This window comes from Nansenia antarctica (genome assembly GCF_963989245.1).
Source record: "Nansenia antarctica genome assembly, chromosome: 6".
Classification (NCBI taxonomy): domain Eukaryota; kingdom Metazoa; phylum Chordata; class Actinopteri; order Argentiniformes; family Microstomatidae; genus Nansenia; species Nansenia antarctica.
The window spans coordinates 30,825,295-30,846,065 of NC_137676.1; the positions used below are offsets into that span (position 1 = coordinate 30,825,295).

Consider the following 20,771-nt stretch of genomic DNA (forward strand, 5'->3'; position numbering starts at 1 on the left):
CAAGCGTGTCTATTGTCACTACCCTCACTCACCCCACCTATGGGCAATGCCACTTGTGGTGGAGCAGTGAAAGGTCGAGACTTAAACATGCATGAAAACACTTGGAATGCGCTGGTGACATTAAAATAATTGTAATAATTTGTAATCTTAAACCCACAATTAATAAAGGGGGAACACTATCTGAAAAGGGAACACATTGCCGGCATCTGTACTGGAATAAAAGTCTATGATCTGCCTATGGGTTTGTTTTCTCTGGGAGTAAAGTGCAATTCTACACCCCCAATGGACAATGTGATCACTCTTTACTCTTTGCTCTACTGCTGTTTCCAATACTATCTTTGCTCATACAATATATTTCCAGTTTTGCACATACCTCTTTGACATAGCCTCTTTTATACATCTGTACATTACATATTGTACATAAGCTACCTTAACTGTACATAGCCCATAACTGTATATACCTCTAAACTACCATACTTGCCATACTGTACCTATCACTATCGTGTTTTTGTATCATGTTTTTATATCACTATTTGCACTTCTGGTTAGATGCTAAACTGCATTTCATTGTCTGGTACTTGTACTCGTATTTGGTACTTGTACTGCAATGACAATGAAGTTGAATCTAATCTAATCTAATAAATGTATGTATGTAAAAGTTTCATCCATGCAAATGACAAACAGTGAGGAGAAATTATCTTTATTACAAAATATTTGTATAGAATGTATTTTGATTATTATCATCAAAGTCAGAACATATTTAAACCAAATACTATAGAAGGATTAAAAATGCAGACATACTCAATATTGGCTATGTATAATACAAATGGTTTTTACACTACAAGCCTACGATAATATCAAACTATCATTATCATAATAGCCAATGATAGTGGAAATTGGCTAAATTCAGAGCAAGCAACATTGTCTTTACTTTCTGAGTGTATGGTATGCAAACATGAACAGGTGAACGTTTTTGGCTTTTTTTTAAGTACAGGAACTAGCTAGCCCCAGAACAAACTGGATGCTGGGAGGGATTCTGACACAATGTCTTGGAACACTCCTGTTCCTTCTTCACACTCCTTGTTCTTGGTTCTTCCAGGAAGCTATTTAAGAAACAAAACACCAAACTTAGATGGACTGATAAAGTTACAGTGATCAAAATATTTTGGCTGACATTTCTTAAGCGTTACTAGTCATTACGTACTCAAACACTGATATTTAATATTACTTCTTGTTGCGTCCACAATGGTTAACTGTAAGCATAAGAAACTTTTATCTGCCTGAAATCTTTCTTAATACATTTTTCAGTCTTTCAAGCTATGTGGTTGAACTGACCTGGTTGCACACTGCCTCTCCATATCGTACAAATGTGGCAAAGTGTTCACAGTTAAGGGTGAATAGTCGGTATGGTAACTCCTTGTCCAACAGCGCATCTCGGCGGCGCTTCATGACTTCCTTTGAGGATGGCTGGCGACCATGACGGCTGTTGCTGACCAAAGCTTGAGCTCCATCAGGAACAGTGACATCAGCGATAGGCTGCCTGCGTATTCGGGTCTGGCCAAGAAGGAGGTCTCCACACAAGGGAAAGGCTGTCTGCAAGTGAGTCCGGAAGGTACGCATCAGTTTTCCCTCATCTAGGATCAAGGGAGAACAGGAAATAAAGAGAAAGAGTGTTAGAAAAACAAGTGTATCATAAAAGCAATTTTCATCCTTTTCACATCAAAAACCAAAACAACCCCTGTCATGCAACAACAAACACAGTCTACCCTAGGCATTCATACACACCCCAGTCATGCAACAACAAACACAGTCTACCCTAGGCATTCATACACACTCAACAACAAACACAGTCTACCCTAGGCATTCATACACACTCAACAACAAACACAGTCTACCCTAGGCATTCATACACACCCCAGTCATGCAACAACAAACACAGTCTACCCTAGGCATTCATACACACTCAACAACAAACACAGTCTACCCTAGGCATTCATACACACTCAACAACAAACACAGTCTACCCTAGGCATTCATACACACTCAACAACAAACACAGTCTACCCTAGGCATTCATACACACCCCAGTGTCTACCCTAGGCATTCATACACAGTCTACCCTAGGCATTCACAGTCTACCCTAGGCATTCATACACAGTCTACCCTAGGCATTCATACACACTCAACAACAAACACAGTCTACCCTAGGCATTCATACACACTCAACAACAAACACAGTCTACCCTAGGCATTCATACACACTCAACAACAAACACAGTCTACCCGAGGCATTCATACACACTCAACAACAAACACAGTCTACCCTAGGCATTCATACACACTCAACAACAAACACAGTCTACCCTAGGCATTCATACACACTCAACAACAAACACAGTCTACCCGAGGCATTCATACACACTCAACAACAAACACAGTCTACCCTAGGCATTCATACACACCCCAGTGTCTACCCTAGGCATTCATACACAGTCTACCCTAGGCATTCATACACAGTCTACCCTAGGCATTCATACACAGCAGGGTTTCCGTTAACCGGTAATTACCGGTCTTTGTCCGGTAAAATTTGTTGAAGTCCGACAAATTGAAAACTCGTCGGACATAATGTCCGGTGAAAATAATTCCCTCTAAGCACAATTTCGTAGCGAATTGTATTCAAATTGGCTTCGGGACACCATTTTCGGCTGGGCACCGGACACACACACACTCATGCACACACGGCACTGCCTGAGAGAGAAGGACCCGCCCCCTTTAGTTAGCCTATAGGCTGGCTGAAGGGGCCGGGTCCTTCTCTCTTGGGCAGTGTGTGGGTGTGTGTGTGTTTGGTGCTCAGCTGAAAATGGTGGCCCGAAGCGGAGCGCCTTAACTTTATCGCACAATAACAAGGATAACAAACGAAACGGACAACATTTACACTAAGATGGAGACAAACTTCAGCGATATGATCTAACAGCCGGTCTTCAGGACGACATACAGACCCGTATGAGCTTACAGGGCTATCCCCTATCTATCTGAGAAAAGGCATAGGCCGGCTGTAACATCAAACGGAAATTAGCCTATACGCATTGCAAGTTAATTTAAAGCCTATTTATTTTCAAAGAGTTTTATTCTATTTTATTTTATCTGATAAAAGGCATATGAACGGAAATTAGGCTAGCCGTGTCACGCCAGAAGCCTACATGCTTGCAATGTTCAATAAAATGTTATACATCTAGACATTGTGGTATTTCTTTATATACGTATCCCAGCCTGCCTATCAATCGTTTCTCAATAAACAGTTATGTTCTCCTCATTGTCATACTCCCGAGTCCGATTAAGTATGATTTGACAGGCAGCTAAACGAAATGCCTTCCCAACCAGCGAGACCTGGGGGGTGTTCCATCAACGTCGCTGGAGGAAAGTCTAGGCTTGTTTTGACAAGTCTCGCGAGATCTATCAAGATATGCCTGGATCTTTTTAAGAGTCTCGCGAGACTTGGCGAAGTGGGCCTGGATTTTCCTTTGGCGACGTTGATGGAACACCCCCCTATAGAAATGACGTTGTTTTATTGATTAAAAAAAAATTTAAACTGGAAAGAGAAAATAGAAAACTCACATTAATCCCAAACAATTTAACAAACTTCAGTTAACGTAATGTGGAGTCCGTTCATTGATCGATGCTGTCTGTTCAGTTCCCAGTGAGGCGCCCGTTCAGCGCTGGACATAATGGCATAGCGCGCATGCGAATCATGTTATATTATTATATATTATATAGCTCGCATCTAATCGTATCGGATGAGAAATAGACATTAAATGGCATATATAGGCCGCTACACAACAGTAATCACCGCGACAAACAGCTATATTAGATTTGAAAAAAAAATATATGATTTAGATTTATTTATTTTTTATTATATTTTAATATGATGACCGGAATATATCACGTTTGTCCGGTAAATCGAAATCTTCCCGGACACGATGTCCGGCGGCAATTTTTTCTAACGGAAACCCTGATACACAGTCTACCCTAGGCATCCATACACAGTCTACCCTAGGCATCCATACACAGTCTACCCTAGGCATCCATACACAGTCTACCCTAGGCATTCATACACAGTCTACCCTAGGCATCCATACACAGTCTACCCTAGGCATCCATACACAGTCTACCCTAGGCATCCATACACAGTCTACCCTAGGCATTCATACACACCCCAGTGGAGGGTCCCCAGAGGAGTGACATTCAGAAAAAATAGTTGAAAAAGTTATTCATTTTAGATACAGCTATAATACATCTGAGCTCTTGCAGTGTGAACTAACATCTTCTTTATCCAATCAAAGTCAAAGTCAAAATCAGGGAATGCATATAGTATTGAAAGCATCAGCTAGATATAGTAGTGCACAAAGTGTAGTGAGTAGTTGACTCAAAGAGATGTTAGTTTATGTTTCACTTAGTTTCTTAACTAATGCAGCTAATTTGGCTTACTCAACAACCTGACTGAAACAGGGAGAAATGCATTATATGTGTTAGCTAGCTGGCTAAGACTATTCAACACTGCAACTCCTACGAAATCAAGGTACGCTTTCAGTTTGATTAATGCATTGCTTTCAGTGATTACGTTCATACGTGACATAATGTTACCATTAGTATATAGTATGACTCAGGAAAATAGACTAGTTATGATGCATCTGACTTTAAGAATTACTTTATGAATGCTCAAAGACTTAATGAATGCTCTATAAAGCATTTATAAGTTATCATATGTTTGTTTATCTTACTCTTACTTTCAGCGTTTACCTATAGCCAAGCACAGTAGATGAATAGAAGAATGATGCATGATTGTAGAGGGTTCATCTCATGCTGATATTCAAGATAATGCATGGCAACTGAGAGTCTATGAAATCTTCAAGACCATGAATTTTGGGTAACACAGTATTGTGATCAACCTTCTGTTGTCCCCAGATTTGCAACAATTTACCAGGTCTTTATAAAATTATAAATTGGCCTCTTTTGATTGCAGGTTATAAATAGTAAATGATATTGCTCTCTGTGTGGTAATAATGGACATACGGTGGTGTTGTTGGTATACAGTATTACAGTTGTGGAATGAATACATGTGTCTCACCTGCCACTGAAAAGTGGATAACGTGTCCGTCGTCATCATACACACCCCAATGAGAGTATCCAATAGGGTAAGAGAATTCGATCAAGTCTCCAAACTGGGCAGTGGACTCAATTTCATCCAACTGTGCACAGAAGAGAACAGGAGCAGTGCATTACACAGTATACAGGCGGCGGCAGTAGCCTAGAGGTTAGAGAGGCCGGCTAGCAATCGGAAGGCTAGCTAGGTAGCTAAGACTATTCAACTGCAACTCCTATGAAATCAAGGTACGCTTTCAGTTTTATTAATGTATTGCTTTCAGTGATTGTAAACATGGTTTGGATTTGTAGGCGAAAACCTACAAGACCCCGCCTCAGGAGGGAGCTGCATGTTCCCTTGAGCAAGGCACTTAACCCCTAACAGCTCCAGCGGCGCAGACTATGGTTGACCCTGTGCCTAGAGCAAAAAAGACCACATCCCAACAATTGCTTGACAAGTTGATTGCATGGCAAATAAAACATTCTTCTTCTTCTATACTCCACCTTAACAAACATCACCGAGCCTGTTTGGGAGCAGGTTTGACAGCATTGGTGGGTACTGCTGGTAATGACTCCACGCCATAGTTCTTGTAATTTTACGCCAACTAAGTATAGTTTAGCAACAGTTAACACCATAGGGTTTATTGTCATTTCTAAAATGGATATCATTACAGATATGAATTTGTCCTCCAGTTCAAGAGCCTAGACACAGACCTGTGTTGGTTGGTACAGTAGCTACTGTTAATCAAGAACAAAAAAACTGGCCACTGAGCTAATGCACTAAAACATTTATCCCATTCATTTCCACTTTCTTTCAATAGGCCTATGATAAACGCATATTTGCAAGTGGTCAAATACAGAACAAGGCATTATAAATATCACAGGTGTTCTCGCGCGTAATGTTCTCGCGCAGTAACAAATAACACAGACACTTTAAGCACTGATATATCGTGAATTCGTTATGTAGTCGGACACTATTTTCATAGAATAGTACGGGTAAAACTCACCTGTTGTTGGTATGCCATCATGCCGCAATGTTGTGTCAAATCTCTGATATGTCTGATAATGTCCTTTAGGCAGCTCAGATGGGCAGGCTCGCTATGGCGCGCGTTGCGCGAAAGAAACCTGTTTGGCCGGAATCATTTGAAATCCTCTGATCCTCTGTCAAACACCACTGTTTCTGTTTCTAGTGTGAACCGTTTGGTCAATAACACTCTACATACGACTTTGGATATAGGATGAGAGCACAGGGACATTTGTGAAAATGTTGCCTATCACCTGCTAAACAGGCAATTCGGGTGACTTTTGATGGGAGAATAACATAGTGGTTAGTGAAAAGCATGTAGTGAAAAGCATGTAGCCTAATGATCGGGTCTCAGGTCTCAGACACTGGGCATACAGATGATTGACCCGAGTGCACCCGTCCGTCCGGACCCGATCAACAGCTCTGATCATGACAACGTTGCATTTGTAAGCATATCAATCGCAACTCACCCAAACCTGCGACAATCTAGCAAGAGTCTAGTAATGTGTCTACCAATGTGGTGTGGCCGCACCTTGTCTATGTAGGTGTGCCCCTTATAGGTCAATATAAGTCTACGAAAAATGTTGTTGGTCGTGTTATCTAACGACATTCATTTGCTCAAAGATAAACAAACAAATACATAAACAAAACCTATATATCCAGCATCATTTTCATAGCCTACTTGCTTTCTCTAACCCTCAAAAACAAGAACAACAAACAACATATGTTCAACAAAGTTTATAAAGAGGTATCAATGGATCTGAAGTTGCTTGTACTGACATGTTCTTCAATCACAATGTTATGGAGTTGTCAGTTGAAAAGTTAGTAATAGCCTACTAACTCACTGAGTAAAAAATCACTTATCACACATTTGCTCTGGACAAGTTGCTATTTGACTTCACCTTATCTGTCTTCAAAAAATTAAAACAATTTAATATCATTCAAAAATGTACATTTTCCTTCTTTCCCACCCACCCACCCATGCATCAAGTTATTGTTTTGGAACTATGAGTGTGGAGTTCTTTAGTTTCTCCCTCTGCTGTGTCTTTTCCTCCCCAGTGTGATCCTCTCTGTGTTCTACTTCCCGTGGTTGCCAAACTGTACGGCCATTCTGTGACTGACACAACGGAAGGTAGAGGGCTGCACCTCCCAGTATTTGATTGGGTTATCAAAAAGACTGATGCCGTTGTAGAAAGTCTTCTTCGTACCGAAGCCCTGAGGACAGAAGGCATCCGCATCAACCTGGCTGATGTTGTTGGAGTGAAGATAGACCACCTGTAAAAAATAATAATAATGACAATAATATCTAACAATAATGTTGCACATGTTGAAGAGACAATGTATAATAGGGAAGCTTCACAACAAGATAGGTTGGATCAAGTTATCCCTGAGGCTGATCTAAGATCACTTCTGTGTTTTCCGCTCTTGTAGTAAAGACTAAGGAACTGGGGAGGTCAAGCTGATCCTAGATCTGGGCTTAGAGGAACACTCTTTTAACTGGGCCTTCACAACCCCACGGGACACTTTACCTGCAGGTACTTCATTTCAGCCAGGCCCACAGGAACATTGGGGATGATGTTGTTGTCTAGATGCAGCTCCCTCAGGTTTGGCACATAATAAAGGGCGCCGTCTTCAATGTGGCGAATCTTATTGTAGCCTAGGCCCAACCTACCACACATAGACACACACACAAGACACACATGCATCCATTAACACGCACGTGCACGTACGCACACACACACACACACACACACACACACACACAGAGGGGAGATACTGAAATACAACAATTGATGATACAATGTACAGCAAGCCCCATCGAACAATTTTTTATTTTGTACTAATGTTAAAATATTACTGTACGTATCTATAATCAGTACCTGATATAATTCAATGTTTTGTGAATTCAAAACAACTCTTTAAATCAGCCTTTTTATTATTATTATTATGTTTCTGCAGTTATTCTATGAGTGGTAAGATAAGGCAACAATAAACAGACAATGTGCTAAACTTCCCAGAAGTCAAACACAGCTTACAGTTTTTTACGATTGCTAACTCACCATGTTCAATACTGAAACCACCGTTTCACAACTCTTCATACAGTCAGCAGAGCAGAAACCCATGTGAACAAAACGGTGACTCTTTCTCTGTGATTTGTGCATTGCTTTCATACAGAATGCATTCAATGACTACGTTCTCCAAATGCCATAACACTTCTCTCATTCAAACTCCCCCACTTGCAAAATACTATGTATTTGCAACACATTTTTTCATTGTTAAACCATTGTGTTCAAAACTGTGAAGAACACGTTCAAAACTGAATTATTTGGTGCAATTTTGCAGTAATCATATTCCTATCATATATGACAGAAAGCTCACAATAAACAGTTTTTTTGCACAGTGTTTGAGTGTGCAGATGCTGTTATTTTGCACTCTATTGATACTCTTCAGTTCCAGAACCTCAGCAAAGTCTGATAACAGATGAGCGGTGGTATTTTCACTATTTGCAGTAATCATATTGAAATGTTTAGAAAATATTAGCAGAATATATACAATGAAATGAAATAGACTAGATGCATTGCCAGGGAAGACATTAGATGTGACCAGATGCAGACCAGAGGGTGGACCAAAACCCTCAGGAGTGAGACATTTTTGGTGTGATTGCTATTGTATTGTAGCCCTGGAATTTCTGTTTTTCTTTTTTGTTTGAACTTTTGCATCTTCCACTTTATTTTTCACTTTTCATTTTCCACAAGTACGTGTAGTGTACTTTGAAGTAAATGTACCGTAAATTACTTTCTGCAAAGATACTGAAAAAAAAGGATAAACGATAGAAAAAGATAGAAAGGATAGAAGCAAAAGATAAAGGATAGAAGCAAAAGATAGGATAAAGGATAGAAGCAAAAGGTAAAGGATAGAAGCAAAAGATAGGATAAAGGATAGAATCAAATTGCGGCATTTCTGATTCATTCTTGTTGCCTAATACTTTACATTTTTACAGTCAACTATTCTGTCTATGATTACTATAAATCAAACCATTTTTATAATGAAATATTCATTCTTGTGAAAATCATTCAAACTATGTAATGCTCCCTGTTGTTAGTATTTTGTAAGTCAGAATGTTATGAATGACAGTGTATGCTTCTGAGTGAACATTGTTGACAGTGTGTGGTTGAACGAGCTTCTTTTGAGACATGAATGAAGTCATTGGCCAACATGAGTGTTACGAATGCAGACTGTATGAAGAGTTGTGAAACTGTGGTTTCAGTATTGAACATGGTGAGTTAGCAATCGTAAAAAACTGTAATGAAGCCACTTGATTGATACCAAATGTACCTGTGCAAATCCCCATATTGTAGCAGGTCTCCCATCTCAATGGCTTGAATTTGATTTTGATCCAAATGCAACTCATGTAGACCTTCAGGAAGATCTGGTGGAAGTGAAATATGACCAGTAAATTCAAAGTAAAAGACCAAAGGCTTTCTGTGGAAATGTGCTGGATGTATACGTTGCATAATTAAGGAAAGTTCCCGGAACGTTCTTGCCACATCCCTGTTATTCAAAGCCTCAGGATGCCACTGCCAACCCTTCCACAGCCGCCACCGTTCTATACTTTTGGTTCCACGCACACAGCAATAAAGAAATGTGAATTCTACCATCACGGTTGCACTGCTATCAACAGATTTTCTCACTCACTGTTTAACACTAGAACAGCCGAGTAGGTAGAAAACTTCTTTAAAATGCTAAGCTGCTATTTACACACAACGACCACTAGTTGGCCGCTTGTAAATTAGCCTGCTTCCTACACAGAAAAACGGCAAAATAGCTTCATACTAGCTTATCCGGATGTGATTTTGAAAATGGAAGGATACTGGGTGGTAGAACGCACATGTCTAGGAAAAGTCATGAAAGGAAGGTCCTGAAATTTGATTGAGTGCAAAGATATAACATGAGTCTTTACTCACGGCTGTTCTAGTGTTAAATGAACATACATAATCGCTATCTTGTCAAGGACATCGACGTTTGTATTCATCCTGGTTAATGAACTGTGAGCATTAGGGTATGGACCTTCTGCGTTTCAGACGGTGCTATATCAACCCCACGGTGCTGCAGGTTGCAGAACTACCCAGTTGGAGAACTACCCAGTTGGAGAACTACCCAAAACAAGTCAAGAATGTCACAGGGCCTGACACAGCAGCACATCCAAATAAACATTGTACTGCAGCTTTAAAATGCAGGAATATACACATTATATCCATACATGTACAGAGGTACATTCATTCATTCATTGTACCTTTGGGGATGCCTGTGAGCTTAGCCTCAGAAATACGAAGGAAGTTCAGTCTGAGTCCGTGAAACGCTCCGTGCTCAATCCCGCTGTTCTTCAGAGGGTTCCGACCCATCTCTGTTGGAGGAACAGAACCCTGTCGGGTCAATTGACAGCTGCAAAGAGCTTGAGCACTTAAAAATAAAAAAAAAATAAAAATGCTATATAAATCCAACTCATAAACACATACATACATACATGCTATAATACAGCCACGCTTATTCTTCACGACTGTACATACTACCATATACATTGAAAATTGTAATTGCTACAAATTAATCATTAATCCAATGTGGTCCTGCATGATACCTAAAACTTGGTTCAGTACTCAAGGTTTTGTTTAACCGTAGCAGATTAAAGACAGAAAGCCCAAACACTAAACACTGCGTACAGCAGGTTACAGTCGGTTTGAGTCCACCACCTGCACCATTGTTCAGTCTTGTTGTTGTTGCTGCCTGAACATTGTCTATATGGTGGCACAGCTTACTTTGGAGTGGGATACTTAGGAGTAGCATAAAGCATCAATGGCGTTAGTTGTCGTCCCTTGACTGTTGTAAAAGTTCGTAATGCTTGTATGAATATAGTATGTACGCATCAATATCCTTGACACACACACCCTTAATAAAGTCCTCTCACATAGGAAGAGACAGTATGTGTCTCACCGATGCAGTTCATGGTGCCAAGCGCAGAGAAGGCCCCAGCGGGCACCTTGCTGATGTGGTTGTCGTGGATGCGGAGCTCCACCAGAGACGCAGGCAGGTTCTTGGGCACGGCAGTCAGCTGGTTGTGGGAGAAGTAGAGCTTCTGCATGCTTTGGAGAGGCAGGAAGGCCCGTGGGTGCACCCTGGAGATCAGGTTGTTCACCAGGACCAGAGCCTGGGAGGAGGCATGGGACCAGAGGGGAGGAGGAGAGGAGAGGGGAGGAGGGGAGCAGAGGTGAGGAGGGGAGGAGGAGGGGAGCAGAGGAGAGGAGAGGGGAGGAGGGGAGCAGAGGTGAGGAGGGAAGGAGAGGGGAGGAGGAGGGGAGCAGAGGTGAGGTGGGGAGGAGAGGGGGCAGAGGAGAGATGGGGAGCAGCGGGGAGGAGGAGTAGAATTACAGCTGGAATATACATGATCAAAAATAATAATAACAATAATAATAGATTTCTGAAAGACTAAACATAATATTTTAAATGCATTCAGATGAATTGAAATATGTACTATTGTTAACACTATGTATTCAGTATTTCTTTATCTAAGACTAACACTTGATTTAAGACGATGTGAAAGACAGGCTAAAATTGTATTTGAAAGGGCCCAAATACACCATTGGTGTTTTCAACGTCGGTTCTTACATAGAGGTTGCTGAGCCCTTTGAAGTCATTCTCTCTGATGTCTGTGATCTGGTTGCCTTGGAGATCGAGGAGTCTGGTGTCGGTGGGGATGTCGAACGGCACATAGGTTAAACCTGCAGATCAACACACACAAGATGAACGACCCCAAATTGCTTGACACACAGGTCTACATTTTGTCAGTTCAAGTATGATAGTCACAATTAAGTTGATTTATGGCATGATACCGCACACGCAGACACACACACACACACACACACACACACACACAGACACAAACACAGTTAACTGGTTAGATTTATCATCAAGCTGTAATTTAGTAAACGTCAGGCCATGCTTTGGTTTGTATGGATATGTTGCACGTTGTTGTTGTGTGTGAGCGCTCCCCATATAATTAGAACAGAGCCAGCAATGACCAAGACTCCACGTTGCACCAAGCAATAGAGGAAAAAAAGAGAGGGGGAAAACAGCTTTGGAGAAACTACTTTCATTTTGCAGTGGCACATGCAGGGATGGAAATAGCTAACCGCTAGCTGGGGGCTAGTAGTTTTCCGAGTGAGTCAGTGAAATTGTTGTCTTCTCATTGTAAAAGAACAGCTGACAGTCCCAAAGTTGTGTAGGACAATTATGGGGGAATATAATTGTGTAGTAGATCAGAAATATTATTTAGATCAGATATAATTGAAATATTATGTATGTCTGTATTCATGAGTAAATCCAATTTCAGCTTGAGCGATGCATGCCAAACTCAAATACAGTGGGCAAGTAGATTGTTCCCCGAGCTAGTAGAAATTGTAGTCTACTAGCCTGGCTGGCTAGTCTACAAAAGCCCCCCAAAAGGTCCATCTCTGGGCATCTGTAGAACACCAGCTTGTTTTCTGACTCACCTAAGTCAGAGCACTGTACAATCTTCAAGTTACACTGGCAGCCAAACGGGCAAGTAGGTTCTTCTGGGTGGACTTCCACTTCAAAAGCTGAGCCCTCTTCATCATTCATCATCATCATCTTCAGGCCCTCTACATCAATACTCTTCCCAAAGTCCGCAAAGCCCTTCTGCTCAAAGGGTAGGGCCACAGATGGGGTGGGTAGTGTGACGACACACAGCAGAAGTAGAACGGAGAAGGGAAGCATGGCTTTGCCTGTCATCTGGACCCTCTTCTTGAGGTTAAAGCACAAGATGAACACTCAGAGATGTAAGCAGTAATCAACAATAGCAACAGTTGGGAATTCATTCCTTAAAGTGATAGTTCACGCCAAAATGAACGTTTGTCAAATGTTTTCAGACCTCAGAAGTGAATGGTTTTATATGAAGTCCCAGACAGGTATAGTTTGCTGAGGGGATTTTGAAATATATGTGACACGGTCTGGTGAAAAGGTCTGCATGTCAGCAATACTCAAGTTGCGCAAATGACCAAAAAGCTTTTGTTGTATGTGTGTCTTCCGGTTTCTTTCATATTACGAAAGTTTAAGTGTTGAAGAGCCCACTCAATATAACAAACAGCAGTTTTAAGATCACTAAATACTTATGATTTGTGAATTGGATTTACTGTATCGTCTGCCGTCCTGCTTCAGGCTAATGGGTTAGTGATACATGGCTTGTAAACAAACTTACGTTTTAGGACAAAAAAGCAAGAACTGTGTGGTCATCATGTGTAGTTATGTGTTTTTAGCATGTTGATTTTCTATCAGCGTTGTTGTGATGTGCTAAACATACAGTTAGATCATAGCAATGTTCTTTCTTAGCTGCTAGCTAGCTACCAACGCGATGGTAGTAATGTCTCTGTTTTGATTCAGAGCGATTTTCTCCGGAATTTCATTTGAGGTGTACAAACATTAAAATAAGTATATCTTCTTCAACTTTTTTCAGATTTCAATGTATGACACATCATTTATTTATTTTGTAATATCTTACAATCTGCATTTTCATAATCTGTAAAACACTGAAAAATGACCTTGGGGACCCTACTTGGGGACTTTTTCAAATGTTAAACTGACTAGGATATTACTGGTGCCAGGAATGCCATTGCTGGGGGGTATTCCATCAATGTCGCTAAAGGAAAATACAGGCTTCTTTTTGATAACTCTCACAAGACTTATCAAAATAAGACTGGGTTTTCCTTTAGCGATGTTGATGGAATACCCCCCTGGTGGATATTTGCATGTCATGGATAAATGTAATACATGCCTCAAAACATGTGGTGGCACAGGCCATATAGGACTCTTCAGAGGTATGATAACATTTTGTAAAGTTTGATGATGTTGGAGTTTGAGGTGTTACATCTCTTTAAAGGTAGGCCTACAGGATATGAGAATTTTGCTTTGCTTCCCTCTGTAGCCATACTGAATATGCAGTTTTTTGTATTGGCAAATATGTGTTTACCCTTTTCAACGACCAACATGTAAAAATGGTATGTAAAGCGAGCGAACGATCAAGAACACCATATTTTGAAATGCGAATAGATTACTATAGTTACTTTTCAGCATCATGTTTTATCCTTTGATCAGAGAACCCTTCTATGGTAGCATTAACATGTCTCCAGTCATTATCTCTAAGTGTCTTGGATATAGTAACTCATTGTTACAGAGTTATTTCATTGACAATACTGCACACTACAGCAAAATGCAGTCCAAAACAAACTACCTGCTGACAAAGGGCCTTCCAGTGAAATATGTGACAGTGTCTGGTGAAAGTCTGCATGTAGGGCATGGTCATTTGTGCAGTGCAGTGCAGATTGTAAGCTTCAAATGATGTGTCATACCGGAGAAACTCGCTCTGAATCAAAACAGTTTGCTATCAGCGCGTTGGTAGCTAGCTAGCAGCTAAGAAGGAACATCGCTAGCACATCACAACATGCTAATAGAACATCAACATGGTAAAAAAAATACATAACTCCACATAATTAGATGATCACACAGTTCTTTGAACGTCCTCAAAGGTACATTTGTTTACAAGCCATGTATCACTAACCCAGTAGCCTGAAGCAGGATGGCAGATCATACAGTGAATCCAATTCACAAATGTGACACACTCTGATCATTTGGTCCGCATGTCGGCAACAATCAATATGTTCAGACTTTTCTTTTGAAGTATGTTTCAACACAAACTTGCTAGTCAAGCCAAAATACTGCAACGCAATGGATTGGGTGAGTAATCCCCACTGCTACCTAGTTCACTATAACACTACTTTACATTGTTAGCAGGTTCACAAAACCAGCTGTGTTAGTTGACTAGCGATGTGTCATTGATTTTCAACAATGCGGAAATGTATTCGGGTCAATGACGGTCAAAGTTAAATGACGCATAACACAATTTCCATTAATAATATATTTTTGCACCCAAAGATGTGTAAATAGGACTAGCATAGATTGTCATCATTCGGTACAAACAAATCTTTTTTTTTGCAACAGATTTCTGGTTGTACCGAATGATTATTTCTGGTTATACCAAATTATTTTCGTCAAGTAAACAGTTAAAACAGGCACATGTTTAGCTACCTATGTGAGAACTTGACCTTGAGCTTGAATTTAGCAATATAAGAATTCATATTAAATATATCTTTCTAAAATATTTCACAATTTTCAGTGTGTTTTAGCGGTTGTACCGAATGATGTGATATTTGAGGACATTCATAACAGGGAGCGGGAAAGTGCATTTATCAAACAGTTAAGAGAGAGCTGACTACTTTCCTTCTCACTCAGAGGGTCTGCTGCAGGGGTCTTAATGATGTCATATCCTGTCACATGATGATTATCAGTTGATTTGATCCAAAATGGTGCCTTGAAATTGGTTGCTCCGAATGACATCAGTGAAATTAATTTTTCGTGACAAAAGTGATTTGAGGAAAGCAAACATTTCTACATAAAAATCCTTAACCATTTTGCAGTATATTGTTATAAACCCTTGTAAAATCATGCCAGAATGTTTATATAATAGTTGTAATATAATTTTAGATATTTTAATGGCTGGTTGCATTTGTGTTCGGACCAAAATTACTTTTCAACCCTTTAAAGAGCTTTAAGTGCCTGAATTTGTAACAAATCACCATAAACTCTTTGTGTATTCAAAAAAGGAGAGCAAATAGTGTCAGTTAACATAATGTATTATATATTCATTGTTAATTTAAAAAAAATATTACATTCGGACACAAAATGTACACGTCACGTCACCAATTCACATTTTTAGAAAGAAAAGTCAGATCATTACATTGGATCTCAACATGAGGAGCAACGCATTAGAATGTGTCAAAAACATGATAGCAGATGGTGAAACCGGGAACAAGTCAGCAGCCGATTTAATGTTGTGACTTTTATTCTGAAAAATGTAAATACATTTCAGAGTTGTTGAAAATTAATGACACACTCACTAGTCAAATAACACAGCTTGTTTTGTGAGCCTGCTAACAATGTGAAGTAGTGATATAGTTAACTAGGTAGTAGTCGGGATTACTCATCGAAGCCATTGCATTGCAATATTTTGGCTGTGTCATTGATTTTCATCAAGGTTGAAATTTATTAACATTTTTCAGAATTATCCTAAAACTGTTGAGTGGGCTCTTCAACACTTAAATTGTCGTAATAGGAAGGGGGAAAAAGTGGTAATTTGCGCGACTTGAGAATTGCCGACATGCAGACCTTTTCGTCAGACTATGTTACATTTGTTCTGGCCTTTGTACATCAGTTGGCATAATGATCTACAGCCACTTAGAGAGGCAATAAAACCATGGACCTTAGATAATACAATAATAATGAGTTAGGGTTGTTGTGCCTGACATCATTCTTTTAGTTGTGCATTCAAATTATAACATATCACATTGTACAACAGATATAGGGTTAGGGTTAGAAACGTCCATTCTATATCTGTGTAACAGAGCATTATTTCAAAGTAGAATTGTATTGTAAGATATTGTTAGGTAATCCTAGAAAGAAAAAAACATTGTGAAGGCTTGCTCTTCAAAGAAAGTTTTTTCATGAAAAGGCTTTGCTGTGGTGCTATACTGCAGTTTAAAGTTCTCTGCCTGTGCCACGTGCTGTGAATGGGATACTCCCTGGGTTTCTTTGCCTCTCAGCAGGCAGGCTCCCACACCCTTTACCACAGTAAGGGCCATGAAGCCACTGTGGTCAGAGTTGGCCTTTAGAGACCCACTCTGACAGTCATGTCAGCAGAGGGGAAGATTTGATCTGATTTGATTTATTAGGATCCCCATTAGCTGATGCAAAGTATATGTTGACATTTCTCTAGATCTGTAGATCTTTATCTAGATCTCTAAATAACTGTCAACGTTTGAGATACCGTTATGCAAATAGGACTGATTTGCTTTCCAATTTGATTCTCAACCTACTTGAGAGATTGTTTCCTCAAAACATGAGAAAATGAAGCTACCTATACTCAGTGGATTGGGTCGTTATTTTAGTTTTCTGCTGTGACGACTAAGTTAGCTCGCAAATATGGGAATGACAGTGAAATGATCCTTATTGTATATTATCCATAACCTAGTGTCAGAGTGCAACATTTGTTCTGTCCCTTGATACATTCATGACATAATCTTATGTGAATGGTCAAATCTATAAAAGTGGATAAAAAATACTTGTTTTAAAAAATAATTGTCAAGTTTCTGTCATTTTATGTAAATATACAGTACCAGTCAAAAGTTTGGACACACTTCCCCATTCAATTGAAGGGGAAAGTGTGCCCAAACTTTGGACTGGTACTTTAACGATAACAAAAGTTAACATTCAATCTATTATCAGAATCTTCTTAGATGCAGAATCACATGGCAAATCTCCAGCATACAGTAATCATACAGTCTCTACCTGTAAATTATACAGTAATCATATCCTTATTACTAACTCAAGGAATACATATATGTACTATGTTTATATGAAACAGAAATGCACTTACCATTTCAGCTATAAAAAGACAAACACAAATGTCCAAGTCTGTCGAGAAGTTTACCAAACAAAAGATGGTGGTAAGGAAACTTTACAATGAATGTACAGGATTTTGCTTATTCATTCCATGGGATGAAGGTGTCTGTCTGCCAGCAGAGTCAGAGCTCTGCACAGGACCTTTTACAAACCACGGAAGTAGTTACCAAGGGGAGGGGGGGGGGAGAACAAGTATTTTAAGTCATGACCAAAAGTTTGTCCATTCCCCTTTTCATTGCTGTTTTAGTGTGTGTGTGTGTGTGTGTGTGTGTGTGTGTGTGTGTGTGTGTGTGTGTGTGTGTGTGTGTGTGTGTGAGTGTGTGCGTGCGTGCATGCATGCAAGAGAGAGAGATAGAGTTTTTCTCTTTCATTTCATTGTTACCACTGTCAGCAATATTTTCAGACTAGATTTTCATGACTTAGAAATAACACAATGACAATAGAATAACAGTCTTTTCATAACCTTATCATCACCAAAAACATAATTTGACCTACTATTATACGTGATATATAGCATCAAATCATGTCATTGAAATCAAGTGTTATTTGTGAAACGTCTTCTATGATATCATCTCGCAGTGACATCACCTTCCTGAGACCTGAAGTAGTGATGTCTAACCAATGTCTTGATTTTGGTATTGCGCCAATTTCTCAAAGAATGTTGTCATGTTACATGGGTTTGAATCCAGCTTGAGACGGACAAGAGTCTGACCTGTTTCATTTGCTTGTTTAAAAGTATTTGTTCCATTGTTTATGTTCTGACTCGTTATCCAGAAATCATGGGATTTAAAGATTGGGTTTTAGGGCGATTCTGTGTAAAAGGACCCATGAGGATCACATTGTGAAATTCATCAGAGCCAAATTAGGTACCAAATAAACGTTATGAGTCTATATTTTTTTTTGCGAAATTGAGTCAGGCATACATTTATCAACCATCTTTCATCATAAAAATAGGGATATGCAAAGGCTTTGACTTCTGGTCAAACATATGCTAAAGAGTCTAAGAAAACATCTATCAAAACGTTGGAAATGGTTTGGCCTCTGTAAGATTAAGAATCTTTGCCCAGCCTTTGTGTAATTTTGCTACCAAAATGGTAAATGGACTGACTTATATAGAGCCTTGTTCCAAAGCGCTTTACAATGGTCTCTCATGCACCCGTTCACACACACCAATGGCGGCAAGCTACCATGCAAGGCGACGGCCCGCTCATTGGGAGCAATTTTGGGGTTCAGTGTCTTGCCCAAGGACACTTCAACACATGGCCAGCCGGGGATCGAACCACTGAACCGCTCGATAATTAGACGACGGCTAAATAAGTATAACATATTTTCACATTTCTCTGTCTCATTAGGTTAATGAATATCCGCAAGGATAATGACATTTAACAAAAGTAAGAAGTATAGGTAGACCTAACAAATACTTGTCATGTTTTTACTGATAAAAATGTTCTTCAGCCGTCCCTGTCGGAGAACCCTTTAACCCTTTTGGGTTGATGTTCATAGTGATGTTCCTTTTTAGCTGCTAGCTACTAGCAGCTGTTTTGTGTGTGTTTTGATTCAGAGCGATTTTCTACGGTTTTCTCTTTGATTTAAATGTATGACACAACAGACACATCATACAGCTTACAATCAGCACTTTCATAATCTGGACAAAAAACTTGAGGACTACTTTCCACCAGACCCTGTCACATTTGATGTTAATTATACTATTAGTTAGTTCAGCTGAACTACTACTACTAGTTCAGTTTCACCAGTTTTAATTTGTGACAACACACATTTTTGGTGTTTGGTGAAAATTCTGAATGCCGGCAATTCTCATGTTGCGCAAATTACCAAAAAGCTTATTTTTTCATATTATGAAAGTTGAAGAGCCTACTCAATATAAAAAACAACAGTTTTAGGATCACTAAATACTTAGAATTTGTGAATGGGATTCACTGTATTGTCTAACATCCTGCTTCAGGCTATTGGGTTAGTGATACATGGCTTGTAAGTATGTTTTAGGATGTGTTCAAAAGCAAGGACTGTGTGATCATCTAATTATGTTTTGTGTTTTTGGAATGGTGATGTTCTACCAGCAAGTTATGATGTGCTAAACATGCAGTTAGATGTTCATAGCGATGCTCTTTCTTAGCTGCTAGCTAGCTACCAACGCGATGGTAGCAAACACGTGTGTTTTGATTCAGAGCGATTTCCTCCGGTATTTGGTTTGAGGTGTTCCAACATTCAAATAAGCATATCTTCTTCAACTATTTTAAATTTCAGATTTCAATGTATGACACATAATTTGAAAGCTTACAACTTTCATAATCTGGGGAAAAAATGACATTTTTCACCAGACCCTGTCACATTTAGTTCATGTTAATTTAGTGCCCCCACAGACCAATTTGTAGATTCCTGCTGGGGCCATTGCCTGATATGTGAACGCACAAACCTGTGGTCGCCAGTAACTACTATCGTGTGCACGCACACATAATCATACAGTATAAGTGACTGGGCTGGATCAACCATGAATTAGGTTAGTCAAAAATAGAGCCCAATGACAGTATCATCTACGTATCCATGTATCAGTACTTTTTATATACTGAGATGTTATGATAGTTGCTATAGACTATGGTTATCAATTATTTGACATAACATTTTATTTACATTTTTCATTTTCATTTTTCTTTACACAGATTTGTCATAAAGTTGATGACAAGGACACATTGGTTCAATGATATAAAAAAGGGTGATTATGTAGTCACGTAGCTATCTGGATCTCACCCATGTCCCCAGGTAACTGCCTCCCTCTTTATTTTCCGATAGGTGCTATTAGCATTAACATTGCTAGAGACCTCAAAGAGTTTTGCAGTAAAAGACATGAACACACAAAGACAAACACACGCAGTAGGCTGGAATCATTACAACCATGAAACCCAATGATTACAGATCAGCACTAGGGGGTTAGGAGGGAGAGATGGGTCAGACGTGGGGTGAGTGTTTGTGTGTGTGTGTGTGTGTGTGTGTGAGGGGGGGGGGGTTG

General features: G+C 39.6%; 2 protein-coding genes across 2 annotated transcripts; both read right to left on the reverse strand.

Annotated features, from left to right (window-relative positions):
- Nucleotides 1–797: 797 nt before the first annotated feature.
- Nucleotides 798–6,164, reverse strand: LOC308160432 (phospholipase A and acyltransferase 2-like; the record flags this gene model as incomplete). Its single annotated transcript, XM_080534346.1, has 4 exons — nt 798–1,103; nt 1,336–1,634; nt 5,126–5,246; nt 6,147–6,164. The coding sequence occupies 4 exons, from the start codon at nt 6,162–6,164 to the stop codon at nt 1,002–1,004; spliced, it is 540 nt and encodes a 179-aa protein (XP_080390472.1). The 3' UTR covers nt 798–1,001.
- A 1,076-nt stretch (nt 6,165–7,240) lies between these two features.
- Nucleotides 7,241–12,952, reverse strand: bgna (biglycan a; the record flags this gene model as incomplete). Its single annotated transcript, XM_080534967.1, has 7 exons — nt 7,241–7,438; nt 7,693–7,831; nt 9,500–9,593; nt 10,458–10,568; nt 11,153–11,366; nt 11,825–11,937; nt 12,709–12,952. 7 exons carry the CDS (start codon nt 12,950–12,952, stop codon nt 7,241–7,243), a joined length of 1,113 nt encoding a protein of 370 aa, XP_080391093.1.
- Between the last annotated feature and the right edge of the window lie 7,819 nt (nt 12,953–20,771).